The following is a 16,765-nucleotide window of genomic DNA, read 5'->3' on the forward strand; positions in this document are numbered from 1 at the left end:
GGTGGCCCTCCTTCTCCCCCAGGAATAGGAGAAAATTAACCGTACGTCTGGGTGAGGAGAGCTTTAGCAGGGTAGGAGAGAGCTGTCAGCAGATGTAGGGAATACACGGAGATGAGTGTCTGCTCATCTTCATGCGCGGTTTCTTTAACTTTGAACAGCATGACGATCTTTGCTACACCTCGCCTTGCAGCTCACCACCCACCGTGTGCACCTCGAGCTCTCGGGTCTGCTCCGATGATTCTATTAAACTCAATTCAGCAAATATTTGCAGAGTGCCCCGCCTGTAGCAGGAAGTGTCTGGGGTGCTGGGGATAGAGGAGTGAGTTGATAACCTGCATAGGCCCCCTCCTGCTGGACTTGCCCCTGGGTCTCAGAAAGCCCCACCTTCTTGCTTGGCTGTTGACCACAGAAGGCCTGGACACAGTGAATATAGTGAAGGGTTTTGTGGCTCTGTGTTCTTGAAGATGCCACTCCTCTGTGCTGGTCTAACTCTTGCTTAGCTGGCGATACCCGCTCCAGAAAGCCTTCGCTGATTCCATCTAGGCCCCAGGCCAGCTGGTCCCCTTCAGCATTCCCTCCATATACTCTGTACCCCATCACTAAACTTGCTGTTGTGTGTGTAGTTACCTGATTCGGGGTCTGTCTCTTCTACTAGAAGGTGAGCCCCTAGAGAGCAGGGATCTTGTCTTGATTTTCTTGTATCCCTGGCATTTGGCCTCATGTGTTGGCATGTAGGACGTGCTCAGTAAAAGTGTGAGGAGCGATTGCATGAGGGAAGGAATGATGCTCGGTGACATCAGACATCCACAGCATCCACAGTACTTGCTCTCCATCTGTAGAAACTTCCTAAAACTCACACAAAGGCCAAATGATTCTGAGGTAGTCTTCATGACACCCAAGGCCACTTTCCCATGGCAGTAGCTTCTGGAAGCTGGAAGGAGAGGACTTCGCCCAATGTGATGGGCGGGGGGGGGGGAGGGGGGCACACTGCAGCAGAGGCATCAGTGATGCGTAAAGCTCTGTTTGCTGCTTTAACAAACCCAGGAGAGCAGACTGAGGCCCTGGGGGTGGGGTTGCTGTGGACAACAGCTAACAGGAGGGAGAAGAGAACAGACCACATAAACAACAATTATATGGTGAGTGGTACCAGCAGCACCATGCCTGTGGGCATCATGGGGCCACATCCCAGCAGAGAACCTGATGCCCCCCAGTGTCCTGGGACAGAAGAGAAGGCCCATTGATATTCACCGTGCAATCTAAAACAAGGCAGAGGATTTTCATCCCAGAAAAGTTTTCCTGAACATATGATGATTAGACTAATTTGTATTTAGTTGAAAATGTCTCTGCGTTGACGTCCGTTCAGCCATGATGCTCCCAACAGAGCGGTCCGCCATTTGGGTTCAACTCCATGAACATGGCCAGTGTTTGGGAGGTTTAACTTGTATAGCTTTTCATACCTTCTCATTTCAGAAGGGCTTCTTCCCCATCCTGCCATCCTGGGACCCAACCCCAACCCCAGGATAGGAAGAGGGACAGTACAGTGAGTCTGGAACCCCAGATCTCCAAAGAGCTTGCTGGGCCATGATGGTGCCTGTGTCCTAGAGCGTGTGGGCCTGCACCCTGCAGCCTCGTTCTCGGCTGTCTCTTGGGTTTGGTTTTGTTTTTCCCGCTGACGTAGGAACACCAGGCTGTAGTTGTCTCTGCTGTTAATATATAAATGTCCAGTTTAAGATGGAAACCCATGAGGGTGGCTAGAGGAGAACTTTCTCCTGTCACACACTTGTGGGAAACTGGATAGACCAGAGATGTGAGACAACTCAGCTTTGGTATCTTTAAATATATGATACCCTGTACCTTGCACCATGCCGACCTCATTAGACGCACCTGGAAATCAGGGGCTTTAGCCCTTTGAGGTTTTCGTCTAACCTGGAATATGCGTTATTCTCAAGCATCTTCTCCAGAGATAGTTGATTTTTTTTTGAAGCAGAGACAGATTTTAATATTGGACAATCCCTCCCCCCTTTTTTCAGTCCAATAAGAATTTATGCATTTATTTTTAATCATATGTTTTCCACTGCAAAAATAAGCCATGTTTAATTAAGAAAATTTAGAAACTACCGAAAAGCACTTACGCACAAAATCACCCTCCTATCTTTCACCGTGGATAATGAGCTAATGTTTTAGGGCACATGATTTCAGTTATGAATATAAGTGTGCATCCGAAATAAAAATGGGATCATCTCATATCTACTTTGTACCCAGTGTTTTTTAGATATCTATTCAGTTCATTCAGCAAATATTTACCGAAGGCCTACTATGTGCTGGACTCCATTCTAGGCAGTGTGGGTTACGTGTGTGAACCAAGCAGGCAAAATTCCTCGTGCCTTTGAGTTTTTCTCTAGCAGGGGAGTCCGACAGTGAAGAAGTGAGAATGTACAGTACTTCAACAGGCCAAGCAGGGTTAAGTGATAGGAGGGAAGTAAAGTCCAGAAGGGCCAAGAGCGCGGGGTGTTGGCGGTAGGAGGGTTGGGAGTTCACCCAGTGTGGTCAGAGAAGGCTCTGCTGAGAAAGTGATATTTGAGCAAAGACTGGCAGGAGGCGAAGGAGCTTTGTGGCTCCCTGCAGGACGCCTTCTAGGTGGAGGGCGCCACACAGGCAAGCAGGACTGGCAGCTTCCAAGAACCGCAAAGGGGCATGAGGAGGGAGCAGAGTGCGAAGGAGGGGAGTGGAAGAGGTCAAAGGTAATGAGCCAGGTGGCTGGTTGCCAGAGGGGCGCAGGACCTGACAGCTTCCACAGCCGTGGCTCTTGCTGATGGGACAGAGCGTGGAGGGCAGGAGTGGAAGCCGGGGGTGTCCAGAAGATGTTGCTTCAGAGGGAGGGCATCAGGCCCAGACTGTGCCACCCACCTCAGACCCCTCTGAGTAGAAAAGCAATTCAGAAAAGTGTGAAGATGTGTTAGGAATCCTTCACCAATTTATTTCGTTCACATTTTTAAAAATATATGCACAATATATGATTTTCAAACTGCTGTCTAAATCAGTCTAAAATAGCTTTCGCCATAAGTGTAAAATACAGGTTCTAAGTGATTAGAGAGTATTGTCTTATCTGGCACATTTTTGCTTCATGAGTCATCTGAACATGTTGATACCTTAGGTTGGATGAAATACAGGATTAGGAATCGAGCTGAAGTTCTGTGGAGAGTCTCCTGTACAGAGTTGCCAAAATGGAGTTGGAGTGGACACGCTGTCGTGTGTGACATGGCATCTGAGCAGTCACACTCTCATTCTGTGTAGGGCTAGGGCCGAGGCGGTCTCTCCTCCAGCCACTCTGTCCAAGCCCCCGCGTCCCACCCCCATTCTCAGCACCTCCCGGGTCAGGGAGCTTTCCGCACGGACCTCTCTGGTCCTGCCATTTCTTCTGGGTCCAGGATGCACAGAAAGCAAGGTGGTGGCGTTACCATGGCCCAGTAGTTCAGCGGCCATATTCCTACCTGCAAATGACACAGTCATCTGGGTTAGGACTCTAATGGAAAAGCTGGGACATATGGTCACCATGCCTAAGTATTCACGGTAGATCATGAAAAAGCCAGTCTTTAGGACTGAGAGATCCAGGCTTTCCGCCCTGTGGGTCACACACTAGCCCGAAGCCTTTGGCTTCCTGGAATTTTCAATCAAATTCAAAATCACTTGGCAGAAACTTTGAAATGCCACCCCCTCCTGATGAGCTCTTGCACTTCTCAACAGTGGGTGGGTACTTTGGGCTGTTGACACACTGTGCATGGAAACCTGTATTTTTAACGGCTGATTCCCAGGTTCAGTGTCTATAGTGGGACCTCTCTGGGTGGTCTGGGAGGCCCCAAGTATGGCATAATGACATGGATTTTGCCACAGAAGAGCTGTGGAGGCTTCAGGCAAGACGGGGCTATTTGGGGACATCCCTGCAGAGACCACGCCCAGCTAGGAGGCCTGCAGGGAGAAGAAGGCAGCTGGATTCCTTAGCGACTGTCCTCTCCTGGATCCCTGAACTTCACCTGTCTCCTAACCCCCAGAAAGCTAAAAGCTACAGTTCTCAGACAAGAAAGTAGATGGGTGTAAAAATGAGCCTGGGGAGTGTCCGATGACACTCTGAGCCACCTTTACAGTTTACACATGTGTCTGTGGAGTTCTCTCCTCACCCAGCCTTTCTCTCTGGGCCGAGCTTGTCCTTCCAGTTTTCTCTTGTTATGTTTACCGCCTTTGTCCCTGGGGTAATTTATTTAAATTCCCTCCTTCCAGGGGCGCCTGTGTGGCTCAGTCAGTGAAGCATCTGCTTTCTGCTCAGGTCATGAGCCCAAGGTCCTAGGATCAAGTCCACATGGGGCGCCCTGCTCTGGAGGGAACCTGCTTCTCCCTCTCCCTCTTCCCCTCCCCCTGCTTATGTGCTTTCTCTCTCTCTCTCTCTCTGTCAAATGAATGAATAAAATCGTTTTTAAAAAATTCCCTCCTTCCAGATCATATTGGTAATTTATCATTATGTGCAATTAGCAAGAAGGGGGCTTTTCAGACACTGGAGGTCTCTTTCAGGGAAATGACAGTCTTAAGAGTTTTATGAAATCATCGTTTTTCCCCATTCTAGAGTTGTAAGCAGATGTTATTTCTGAATCCACTTTTTTCTCTATTTGTCTCTAGGTAATATGCTTATCTTTGCCCTGTAGTGGTACATTTATTTCTAAGTATGTGATTAAGGAACAAATCATACAATTAATGGTGTTTATGTCCCTGCCTATAAATGAAAAATCCATTTATTTTACAGTGACTCATATGAAAAGGAAAAAGATCATTTTTATTATAACCCTTACAACCTCCATTCCTTACAAGGCTACTCTGTTATTATTTCAGACATGTGAGTCATTGGCTCAGATTATTTCATTTTAGGATCATTTGCCCTAGCTATCTATTACCGAAATGCACTGCAATCAAGATTCTGGAATGTAAAATAATGGGTTCACGTTATGATTCCTGAAACATAGAAACGTCTCTTGTTGCTGTAGCATCGCAGAGGCAAGGCCGCCCCCCGCTCTGTATGAATGTCCACAGCGTGCCTCATTTCTCTGTGTAAAGAATAGCGATTCTAGTGTTCATGCTTCCACACGTATAAGACAATTATCAAGGCCCTGTGGTGTCAGGGGTCATGAGCTACAATTAACGGGACTTTTTTTTTTTCTGTATGTGTATCCATTTGCAGGCAAAAAATTAAAAGATGATTCTAATTGTGTTGACATGGGAAAAGATTCTCTGCTTTTTGTTCCAAAGGCCACCTGGTTTTAATGTCTTTACCACATCTTGTTAATGTTTTATTTTGTTTTGTTTTTCTTTTTAAGTAAAGTGAATCTTCCCCCAAAGAATGTCCTGTGGAGAAACTGAGAGACCTGGCTACCCAGTAATGAAATCCAGATTTCCTCTCTGCAATGTTTCAGAAATTAATGTGGCCCAAGGAGTTTTAACCAAGGAATCAGTTGTATGTCACATTCGAACCTGAGAGCCGGTCTCTAAATAGGAATGCAGAATTAATGACAGAATTGATTCTGGGATGTCACTATCTGTTTGATGGCAAAATAGTGTTGTCAGAATTAGTGACAAAACATCCAGATTGCATAGGCTCGGGTAACATAGCACCCAGACAACAGCTCCACCCTTCATCAATGAACACCAAAACACAAATCATTATTTCTTACAAAGATTTGAGAAGATTGCTGGTAGAAGTGAAAACATTCCTTCTAGGGGCTTCTGGGTGGCTCAGTCGGTTGAGCATCTGACTTGATTTCAGCTCAGGTCGTGATCTCAGGGTCATGGGATCAAGCCCCACATCAGGCTCCACACTGAGCATGGAGTTTGCTTGGGATTCTCTCTCTCCCTCTGCCCCTCCTGCTCTCTCTCTCTTTTAAAGATTTTATTTATTTGAGAGAGAGACAGACATAGCGACAGAGAGCACAAGCAGGGGGAGGGGCAGAGAGAGAGGGAGAAGCAGGCTCCCCACCAAGCAGGGAGCCTCATGTGGGGCTTGCTCCCAGGATCCTGGAATCATGACCTGAGCCGAAGGCAGACACTTAACCAACTGAGCCACCCGGGTGCCCCTCTCTCCAAAAGAAAGAAAGGAAGGAAAGGAGGGAGAAAGGGAGGGAGGGGGAATATCCCTTCTAACCTTTCGGCAATGCTACATTTTCTAATTTTTACCTGGAAGGACTCTTTACCTTTGGCATACAACGATGTGACTGGTATCCAGTCACCACAGCCCGAGCCTACCGGCCCCCCCCCAATGATGTGCTCTGTGGGGAGGGGGGCCCTGGGACAGCTTTTTGTCAGGTTAGCATTTCTTGGCCTGGTGCCAAATTAGCTCATTTCTTTCATGTTATGAAAGCACATGCTTTCAGATTCTTATTTTTTTCCCCTCCTGTCACTTTCCCATTGAGCTTTATGAAGACTGAGACGCTTGTAGCCTGTTCTCTGCAGGCCCTGGGTTGTATGTAGGTCACAATTGTTCCGACAGGGAGAGGACTCCATTTGGTGTTTATATCTTTGGCAGCTGCATCAGCAACTTGTTTCAAATCCAGGCCCTCGGGGGAAGGAGGCTTCCTCCTCACAGATGGCACTCAGAGTTGGAGATCCCAGCCACAGTTGCTCAGAAATGTGAAGGAGCCATTTTCAAGTCGTCTGAGCTCGGGCTAGGAATTTTCGTGGCTACTTGCAGCGCTTGGGCTACGAAGCTGTGCTGGTCACTGTGGGTTGGCTGGGATTTCCCGTTAGTCTTGCCTCCTTCCAGGGGGAGGGCTAGCGATCCCTGTCGTGGGCAGTCTGCTTTTTGCCTTATCTTTACCAGAAGGACTGCAGACGTTCTCCGCTCTCTCTGCGCGGCACTGATCTCACCGTGCGCTTAGGGCCGTGAATTCTGCTGCTTTTTATGAAGAGTGCTGTCCAAGATTTCAGAGAGAAACTAGACATTGGTCTTTGTCACACAGAGGCTGGTTGGACAGGGAGACGGTCAAGAGCATTTAGTATTGTCCAAAGTTGTACCAACATAAGGAGCTTTATCTGCTGGGACTTCAGGGCGTGGAGGGCTAGTTAATGCTTACAGGGCGTGTCCATATTGCGCACCCGACTCAGCGAACTGCGGAAAATCTGCTCCTTCCCTTGGCCAGGGAAGCCTCCTGGGCACTGTAGAGCCTTGGCCCCTGGGTGGAGGAAGTTACTGGCAACTCCCCTAAGCTTGTCCCTGGCAGGCTCAGAAGACAGAGAAAGGAGTTCTAGACACAAGATACACTGTTGAGGTGGACGGTGTGGCTGATCTGACTTTCCTTCTCTTTTCCGTGTTATTATAAAACTCAGTTGAATGAGGCCCATTCATTTAGTCACTCGACAAGTGTTTCCAAACACCTGCCCTGCGTGAGGCGTTGTGCTGGGTGTTGTGAAGGACACAACAGTGAGCAGGGCCAAGTGTCGCCCTCCAGGACCTCCAGTCCGGTCGGGTACGTGGGACGTGTCCACCAACAGCCACGAGTGCCACAGACAGGAGCAAGCAGAATAGTATGGAGGTTCAGAGGAAGAAGCCATCACTTCTGCTTGGGGGGTGAGCCAAGAAAAACTTTTCACAAAGTCTTTATAGGATCTTGAACGTTGGGTATGAGGGCATTCCAGACACAAGGGCTGGGTGAGCAAGCGCCTGTTTGGGAAGTCTGAGAGGTCATGGACGCCTGAGAAGGAAGAGGAACTTAACTTAGCAGGAAAAGGGGAGTCATTGCAGGCTTTGGGGCTGAGGCGTGTGGCCCAGAGCTGGCAGCATGGTTCGGGCAGATTGAAGTAGGAACCTGGCCGGCAGAGAGCTGGCCCCCGGGTGGGAGAAGCCCAGGAATGCGGTGCTTGGGAATTATTCCGTGAGGTGCCTGCAAGGATGGAATGGGACAAAGTGAGGTGGAAGGATGGGCCTCGGGCAGGAGGAAGGCTGCCTCCTCTCTATTTAGGAAGAGGGAGGGACGATGCGGTGCCCACAGGGCAGTCCCCTGGGGGCTTCTGCGGAGTTCACAGACTCCAGAGAGCCAGGTTTAAACACCTGGGGGGCCTGAAAGTGCAAATCCACTTTGGAACTGAGCTCTTCAAGCCAGCACTTCCCAGTCCCCCTTCCTGCCCCCCGTCCCACCCCCTGTCCCCTTGTCCTCTCTTGTCCAGCCACCAGGGACTAGAAACTGCACCCGGCCAGCTGGGGAGGAGGCCTAACTCAAAACCAAGTTAGAAGTTTCCACCATTACCTGGGATTGCTACACACCTAATTACTTAAACGACACTGTTTGCTGCTTCAAGTGACCAAAGGACTTCCTGTCCCCTTCTTCTCATGACTGGAAACGTCAGGGGACCTGCCTGGGTTTTTACGCAGGAGCAGGGGCAGGTTTAAAAGGAAGAGCAGAGAAAGTTGTATTCCAGACTCACGCAGGGTGTCTCTGCGGCAGACAGCTGGTTACACCGTTGGCAGAAGCCCTGACAGGCCGTAGGCATTCACTTGTCAGCCAAGTTCGTCCTCTCCTGGACAGGGTCTGAAGGAATGTACACTCAGGTGCAAGTAGCCTAAGCCCCCACAGCGTGTTGTCTGTGACATGAGAACGTGCCAGGGGCCAGAACATTCAAGTAAAGGCTTTGCTCTCTCATTTTGAGTGTCACGTATTAGCAAACCGGGGCAGTGGACATCCTTGGTGGGAGATGAGGAGAGGCAGGGGGAGGCGAGGGGAGGCCTCCAGAGCTGTCAGCATGGAGAAGTGAGTGGCCCTTAAAGATAGCAGCCGCACGTGCGGTGTGCTGGGACGACGCGGAACCGTGTGGGGCGTGGCGCACTCATTAGCTGCATCTTGCTCTAGGGGAGCCCCCTTTGGGACTTGGAGCAGGCCGACTTTGAGGTCCACCATGTGACGTTTCAGACCTAAAAGGAAAAGACAGATACACCATAACCTGAGACCTGCTAAATCACCTTTGCAGGGTTTCCAACAGCACTGAAGTGGCCTCCATCCTTGGAGAAGCCAAGTGGAGCTGAGTAAATTACAGCTCCGGACGCCTGTGGTGGATCACATCCTGCTGCCCGGTCTGTCCCGTCATGTTGTCCAGCTGTGCCCTGCCTGCCCTGCGAGATGACTCTTTCAGCCATTCCCTATCCAAACTCAGTAATAAGGAGAAAGAGGAGAAACCTTGGCCTGAAATTTAAATTCTGGAAAATCATCTTCTACACAATCGTTTCCCTAACCATTTTATAAAATACATACGTACACACACACACACATACACACACAGAGTCCACCCAGAGTAGATTCTTTTAGACTAAAAAAATATTTTAGGGCTACTGATTCAAAGGGGACATGCACCCCGATGTTTACAGCAACATTATCAACAATAGCCACATTATGGCTATTAAGAGCCCAAATGTCCATCAACAGATGAATAGATAAAGAAGATGTGGTACACACACACACACACACACACACGCACACACACACAATGGAATATTACTCAGCCATCAAATAGAATGAAATCTTGCCATTTGCAACGATGTGGATGGAGCTCAAGGGTATTATGCTAAATGAAATAAGTCCATCAGAGAAAGACAAATACCATATGATTTCACTCATATGTGGGATTTAAGAAACAAAACAGATGAACATAGGGGAAGGGGGGAAAAACAGGGAAACAAACCATAAGAGACCCTTTGTGATAGGGAACAAACTGCAGGTTGATGGAGGGAGGGGGGTGGGGGATGGGGTAGATGGGGGATAGGCATTAAGGAGGGCACTTGTAATGAACACTGGGTGTTGTATGTAAGTGATGAATCATTAAATTCTACATCTGAAACCAGTTTTACCACATATGTTAACTAGAATTCAAATAAAGGCTTGAAAAGAAAAAAATAAATATTTTAGGGTGAATATAAATAGAGATGTATAAGTACCAAGGTCGATCTTATGCCTTCGATAGGGACTGTGTTTATTTCTGACTGGTACCCTAGAACATTTTCAAGGCTCAATACAATGGTGGAGATTGTTTTTTATATGACAATAAGTGTAGTGAAGATAATGTCATATTTTATGACACAGATACCTCTTAATGGCCCTCTAGAGTTTGAGCTCCTCGCTCTTAACTTCAGGTTGCTATCACAGTCAGAGATTTAATCAACAGACTTACAGCAATTGATCTTTATTACCAGCTCTTCGTAGAAGCTCCAGGTCACAGTCCAAACGTGCCACACTTAGCATAACAGGCACGCCTGAGAGGCACCTATCCCCAGAGCCCACTGCACCACACCACACCATGAGCTGGGATTCAGTCCCATATGAACATTCGGATTCCGAGTTTGATTCAGTAGTAAACGTGATTTCGATTGTCACTTTATATTGAATCCCTGAGTGGGGCCATCTTTTAAACTCTTCTAATTGTCTAAATCTTATTGCAAGAAAATGTTCCCTTTACAAATCCAAGTTTAGACACTAAGTACTATTTGCCAGATTATGGTGTCCCCCGTCTCTTAAATGTTTGTTTATTCAACTTGAAGCTTTTCACATTTTTTAGGAAAACTGGAAGCCCGTTAAAGGGTATTAATTATGTTAGTATTTGCCAGAAAACACTCGAGGAAAGCAATTTTTTTTAATGCAGAGCAAAATCAGTTGGATTAAATAGTCCTTTCCATAATTTAACTGAACCCTGTCACAAGGCGGCTGTCTTTAGGTTAGGTCTTGTATTCCTTTTTTCCATAGCAGGTTCTTTGTCTGCTGGCTCTCTGCCAAATTTGCTTTCCTACAAGATGCTCTGAGGATGTTCAAAGAGGCTCCAAGTGTCTGGGAGTTTGGGTAGGGTCGTATTGCTGCAGGAATGACAATGAACGGTTTTTCATGATTCCCCATGAGCCCCTGACAATCCAGCGAGTGAAGTGTGGCATGATGTTGGTGACAGTTGTTTTGTTCTGTTTCTGCTGGGCAGTTTGTGTGGGAGAAATGAAAGAGAGGTTAGAAATGTCATATTTTTGTCTCTCTAAATCGGGTGATTCTCCTGGAGACTACAGGCCTAGTCGTGTTGGGGTCACTCCTCCCCCCTCTTAAAATTGTTGGAAATTCTCTGGGTTCCTTTGGAACAGGGAATTCAGGAGAAGCCTTTGGTCTTCAGGTCAGAGTAACCTCCAGACACCTGTCCAAGTCAGCATACCTCTAGAAGACCAGATGTTCTCACATGCCTGATGCCGGCCTCAGCCAAAGGGACCAGGTCCCGTGATCCTTAACACCTAGACCCTTGCCAAGATCCCCTTGCTGTCCTGTCAGAGACCTCACTTTATGGGAGTTGGGTGGTGGTCCCTAACATTCCCAGGATGGAGGCTCCTGTGCACCTCCTTGTCTTGAGCAGATCTTTTCCTCTCCAGCTCCCTCTCTTTGTTTCGTCTGAAGTATCTGCACGAGTATCACCCAATGGGGTAGACCATTGAGGGGCTGGTTTCCATTCCAGATATTCACATTCTATGACTCTGTGTTGTGTTCCTTGATGCCCATGATGTGACTGAACATGGTGACAACAGACTGACCATGGTCCTCGCGGATCCCACCCTCGCTCAGCTCCGGGCATCGAGCTAGTTCTCACTCTGCCTCTCGCCATCTGCATGGAATCAAGGGGCGATGACAGTGGGCCAGGGTGCGGCGCTTGAAGCTGCCCCAGAGCCCAGCTGGCATAGACGTTAGTCTCCCTGATTCATCCCAGTCCCTGCTGCTTGTTGGCTCCCAGGACTGGAGGACTGTGAGGAGGTTTGATAGAATTGAGTTGGGCCATGTTCTTCAACTGGTAGCTTACACGCCTTCTGGAAAGCAGGAGTGTGTTATACCCCAGCTGCCTAAATTCCTTTAAGTCTCTTCAGACCCTGGCTTGCAAGTTCATTTCCATAGCTCATTAACCTCTTTGGATAGATTACCTCCAAAAGATTGAAAAATGGTTTCTTGCCTTTGAAGGGTGAATTTGCGGTTCTCAAGCCTTTTTATGCCATGTAGGTGTTTGGCTCAGGAAGGAGAGACTGGGTCTGGTGAAGACGGAGCTAAGCTGGTGTCTTCTATCACACAGTTCCCAGGAAGGGCGGGAAGGTCACACAGACGCACGAGCTGTATTGACCCCGCAAAGGGTCCACGCTCTGCACGGCCTATGCTGATGGCAGAGCAGGACGATTCTCACGTGCCTGCCGGCATCTTGCCCGAGGAGCACTGTGGGAGCAGAGGGCCTGGGTTGTTAAAGCTGGGAAGGGAGGGTTCAGTGGTCCACAAGAGAGAACTGCAGACGTCCCCAAATGTAAAAGCTTAAAGTAGATGAATTTTTAATGGAAATCAATTTTGCTCCTCCAACGAGGCATTTGACTTCTTGGAAAATATAGACCACTCGCTGTTGATTACTGACATAATATTTCCTTTCTTCTCCCCCTCCCACCCGCCTTTCCAACCTGTTGGCAGCTGCCCGTATCTAGCCGTGAAAATCACCCCCGCCATCCCTGTGGTTGGTGGCATCCTCTTCTTCTTTGTGATGGGGACCCTGCTTCGCACCAGCTTCAGTGACCCGGGAGTCCTTCCACGAGCCACGCCCGATGAAGCTGCCGACCTGGAGAGACAAATAGGTAACCCCGAAGGGCTGCCCTTAGCCTTGGGTCCCTGCCCACCGGGGCTCGGCCACCATGTGGGAGGACGGGCCAAGGTGCCCGTGCAGGAGGGGCAGGCAGGGCGCTGGACAGAGGTGTGTAACCGGGGAGGTTGTCTGGGAAGTCCTTGTTCCCTCGGCGGCAGGACGGCCTGAGTAGGAGGTGGGATGTGAGGTGGTTGGAGGTAAGGCCAGGGGCTGGCATGCTGGAGGCGCCGTCATCAGCACGCTCTGGGTCCCCATGTTTCTTTGAAACCCAAGCCCTGCTGAGGAGGAGGCTCTGTCGTGAAAGACCGGTAGTTGTAGGTGACGGCCCTCCGTTCCCTTTACGATCATCATACGTACTGCTGGTTTCCATGCCAGAAACCTGGGGAGGTCAGGTCTTCCCCTGCTATCTCGTTTATCCAGCCTAGGACCCAGAACTTCTTTATTAAGGCAACGAAGATATATATTCGTGATATATATGGAGATGAATAGCTTTCGTTTTCCTTAGATATTGGAACCCTGTATTGAAATGTAAAACTTTTACAGCGACCCATTTTAAACATATTAAAACAAATCCTAATCCCCCATGGGGCAAACTTTTAAAGTTCTATTTTTAGTTAAAAAGAGAGCCTCTCTTGCTCTTAACAGTTTGCACTTGCGAACGTGTAGCTTTGCAGTGATGCGATGATAATTTGACAAGAGTGGCAGAGGGGCTGTGGTGACCCTGTGTGAATGCAAAGCTTAGAATAATAACCCACCTGACACTTCCCTCCTGCTGTTCCTCCTGCTCCGTGGGCTTCTCTTCCCAGCCTCGCTCAGCCTAAAGGCCCCGGCTTTCTGGTGTCAAGAGATAGGAGTGTGGGTCTTGAGTAGCAGCATGTGCTGTGGGCTGCCATCCCCAGGTACCAAAGCATGGCTGTGTCCTCTGGGCATCTGCCTCTATCCTTCATCCCGGCCGTGCAGGAGGGGAGCAGTAAAGGAATTCATGATGGGAGTGTATGGCGATGGTCTGCTGGGGTGCAGCCTTCTTGTGTCCTGAGGCAGGGAAGCAGAGGAAGGAAGAACTAGCAGGGGAGAGACAGTCTCTTTCTTAGCCGGTGCATCTTGGAATTTCAAGACATTAATTATATATTAATTCATAATTTGAAGCCTTACATTTATAGCATGGGAATCATTTGTAAAGGCCGTCCACGCTATCACTGAATTGATCATACCCAAGCAAGTTTGGGAAGAAGACTTTATTATTACATCCATTTTGCAAATAAGGAAACAGAGCCCCAAAGAGGATAAATGGGAGAAAGTGGCAGAGCCAAAGCCTTGAACCCAGGTCTCCTGGGTCTCAGCCTTTATTCTTTCCAGGGTGCCCTGTGATGGGGAAGAGACAGGCCCAGTTTCCTTCAGGAACAGAACTGGGCCTATGGAAACTGCATAATCTGTACGCACACCAGCTTAGCACACAGCTTGAAAATCCTCTAATCAAGTAGTGTGTAGAGAGCCCAGCTCTTTCACTGGCCTTGAAGCATTTTCCTGGTGCAGTCCTATTTTCTATCCCACATTTTGGTTAGCACAAGGAGCATCTGTGAAATCAGCAAGATTAGGTACTAGGGCTGATAAAGAGTGCCACTGGAATTCTCTATTATAAATGCAGATTCTAAGAGGTACAGAGTTTCTATCCATCCTTGTTAATATTGAGGAAGTTGAGTGATTCACTAAAGTATTTTTTTTTTGGCTTTGAGTTCATAACCTAAGAACAGTATTTTTCAACATAAGTATTTTTAAAACCAGCTCTGCCCCTTGCCCCCAGAGACACAGAATCTGTGAAAGTACTAGATGGGTAAAGGATGAAACCAAATCTTGTTTCAAATGAGGGAGAGTAGAAGCTCTTTAGAGACAGGACAGCATGGCAGACATGAGTTGCTCTGCACATTCCTTCCCCAAGAGGCAACAAGAAAACTGAACAAAATAGTTGCAGTCATTTCATGGCTCTAGAATTCAACTGTATTGAGGGGCAGTTATCCATGAAAATCTACTGGACTTTGGGTAAGAATAGTAGGTGTCTATGACAGTCTCACCTGGGGCTGCTCCAATCCCCATCTGAATTCCAAAGGTGAGGAATTTCTACCTGGACAGGGCAGACTGAAAACCAGCAGCTTACCTGTCTGATGGGGCTAATTTGCTTTGGAGTGAAAAGTATGGAAAAAAGAAATCAGTAACTGAAACTTTCACCTTAAGAAACTAGAAAAAGGGCAAACTAAACTCATGGCAAGCTGTAATAAGGCAGTATTAAAGATGAGAGTGGAAATTGATGAAATAGAGTACAGAAAACAACAGAGAAAATGAGTGAGACCAAAAGTTAGTTGTTTGAGAAGATTAACAAAATTGACAAATCTTTAACTCTACTATTCTCCACCCCTTCCCAAAAAAGACACAGAGAAGATACAAATTACCAAAATCAGGGAGGAAAGCAGAGGTATCGCCATTGACCCTACAGATATTAAAAGGATTTTAACTTAATGCCACAAATTAGACAACTTAGATGAATGGAAAAATTCTTAGCAAGCCACAATTACCAAAAGAATGACTCAAAAAGAAACAGAAAAGCTTAAGAAACCCATAACAAGTAAAGAAATTGGCTGTCCATTTGTAGAAAGATGAATTTGAATCCTTACCTCACACCATACATACAATTTAATTCTAAATGGATCATAGACCTCAGTATAAGAGCTAAAACTCTAAAACTTCTGAAGGGAATGAAGAGAAAATTTTCATGACCTTGGGTCAGGCAAAGAGTTCTTACATAGGGATGCCTGGGTGGCTCAGTGAGTTAAGGGGCCAACTCTTGATTCAGTTCATATCACTATCTCAGGGTCCAGCAATTGAGCCCCACTGGGCTCCATGCTCCACACAGAATCTGCATGAGGATTCTCTCTCCCTCTGCCCCTCCCCCCCACTCATGCTCACACATGCTCTCTCTCTAAAATAAATAAATCTTTTAAAAAATTAGAGTTCTTACATAGACACCAAAAGCATGATCTGTAGAAATAAAAAGATAATAAATTGGAGTTCATCAAATTAAAAACTTTTGTGTTTCAAAAGATACCATTAAGAAAACACAAAGACAAGCCACAGACTGGAAAAAAGAAGTATTTGCACATCATATACCTGACAATAGTATCTTGTACTTGTATCTAGACTACAGTAAGATCTCTTACAACTCAATAATAAGACAAACAACCCAATTAAAATGAGTAAAGGATTTGAACAGACATTTTCCAAAGAAGATATATGAGTGGCCAATGAACACGTGAAAAGAGGGAAATGCAAATCCAAACCACAATAACGTACCACTGCACACTCACCAGAATGGCTCTAATCCAAGACTGACGATAACAAACGCCGGTGAAGATATGGAGAAATTGGAACCCTCATGCTTTACTGGTGGGGCTGTTGAATGGTGCAGCCACTTTGGAAAACACCTCCTCAAAATTCCTCAAGAAGTTAAGAATAGATTACCATATAACCCAGCAAGACTGTTTCTAGGTATATATCCAAAAGAAATGAAAACCTATGCCCCTGATGTGCACTGTACCTAATGCCCCCAAACTGGAAACAACCCACATGTCCGTCAGTGGGCAAACTGGTGAACAACTCATGGTATATCCACATGGGAGAATACCATTAAGTCATAAAAAGGAGCCCCATGTTGACACATGCTATAACATGGATTAACGGCAAAAACACACTAAGTGAAAGAAGCCAGATCAGAAGGCTACCTATTGTGTAATTCCATGTGTATGGAATGTCCAGAAAGGGCAAATCTTCAGAGACAGAAAGCAGACGAGTGATTGCCGGGGTCAGGGCAGGAGTGAGGTTCGCTGCACTTGGTCGTGAGAGAATGTGCTGGAATGGTGACAGTGGTCTAAGACTGGACTGGGGTGCTGGTGGCACGGCCCAGTACATTTATTAAAGGTCGTGTTATTGCACACTTCCAGAGGATAACTATTAGGTTTGTAAGTTATAGCACAATAAACTGTCTGAAAAAGAGAAGGAGAGGAAGGGGAGAGGGGAGGAAGATGGAGCCAAAGAGGAGGAGGGACCCACTCGTCTCTAGTTGTAT

The 16,765-nt window shown here is 47.2% G+C and overlaps 1 protein-coding gene across 13 annotated transcripts in view; it reads left to right on the forward strand.

The window, feature by feature from the left end:
* Nucleotides 1-16,765, forward strand: part of ZDHHC14 (zinc finger DHHC-type palmitoyltransferase 14) — a 301,170-nt gene that overhangs the window by 137,971 nt on the left and 146,434 nt on the right. For all 13 annotated transcript variants that reach the window (XM_034669377.1, XM_034669376.1, XM_011219573.3 and 10 more), the window contains one exon: nt 12,483-12,643. In XM_034669377.1, coding sequence (XP_034525268.1) covers nt 12,483-12,643 — 161 coding nt within the window. The remainder of the gene's footprint in view (nt 1-12,482; nt 12,644-16,765) is intronic.

The sequence above is a fragment of the Ailuropoda melanoleuca genome, chromosome 10 (assembly GCF_002007445.2).
Source record: "Ailuropoda melanoleuca isolate Jingjing chromosome 10, ASM200744v2, whole genome shotgun sequence".
Lineage (NCBI taxonomy): Eukaryota > Metazoa > Chordata > Mammalia > Carnivora > Ursidae > Ailuropoda > Ailuropoda melanoleuca.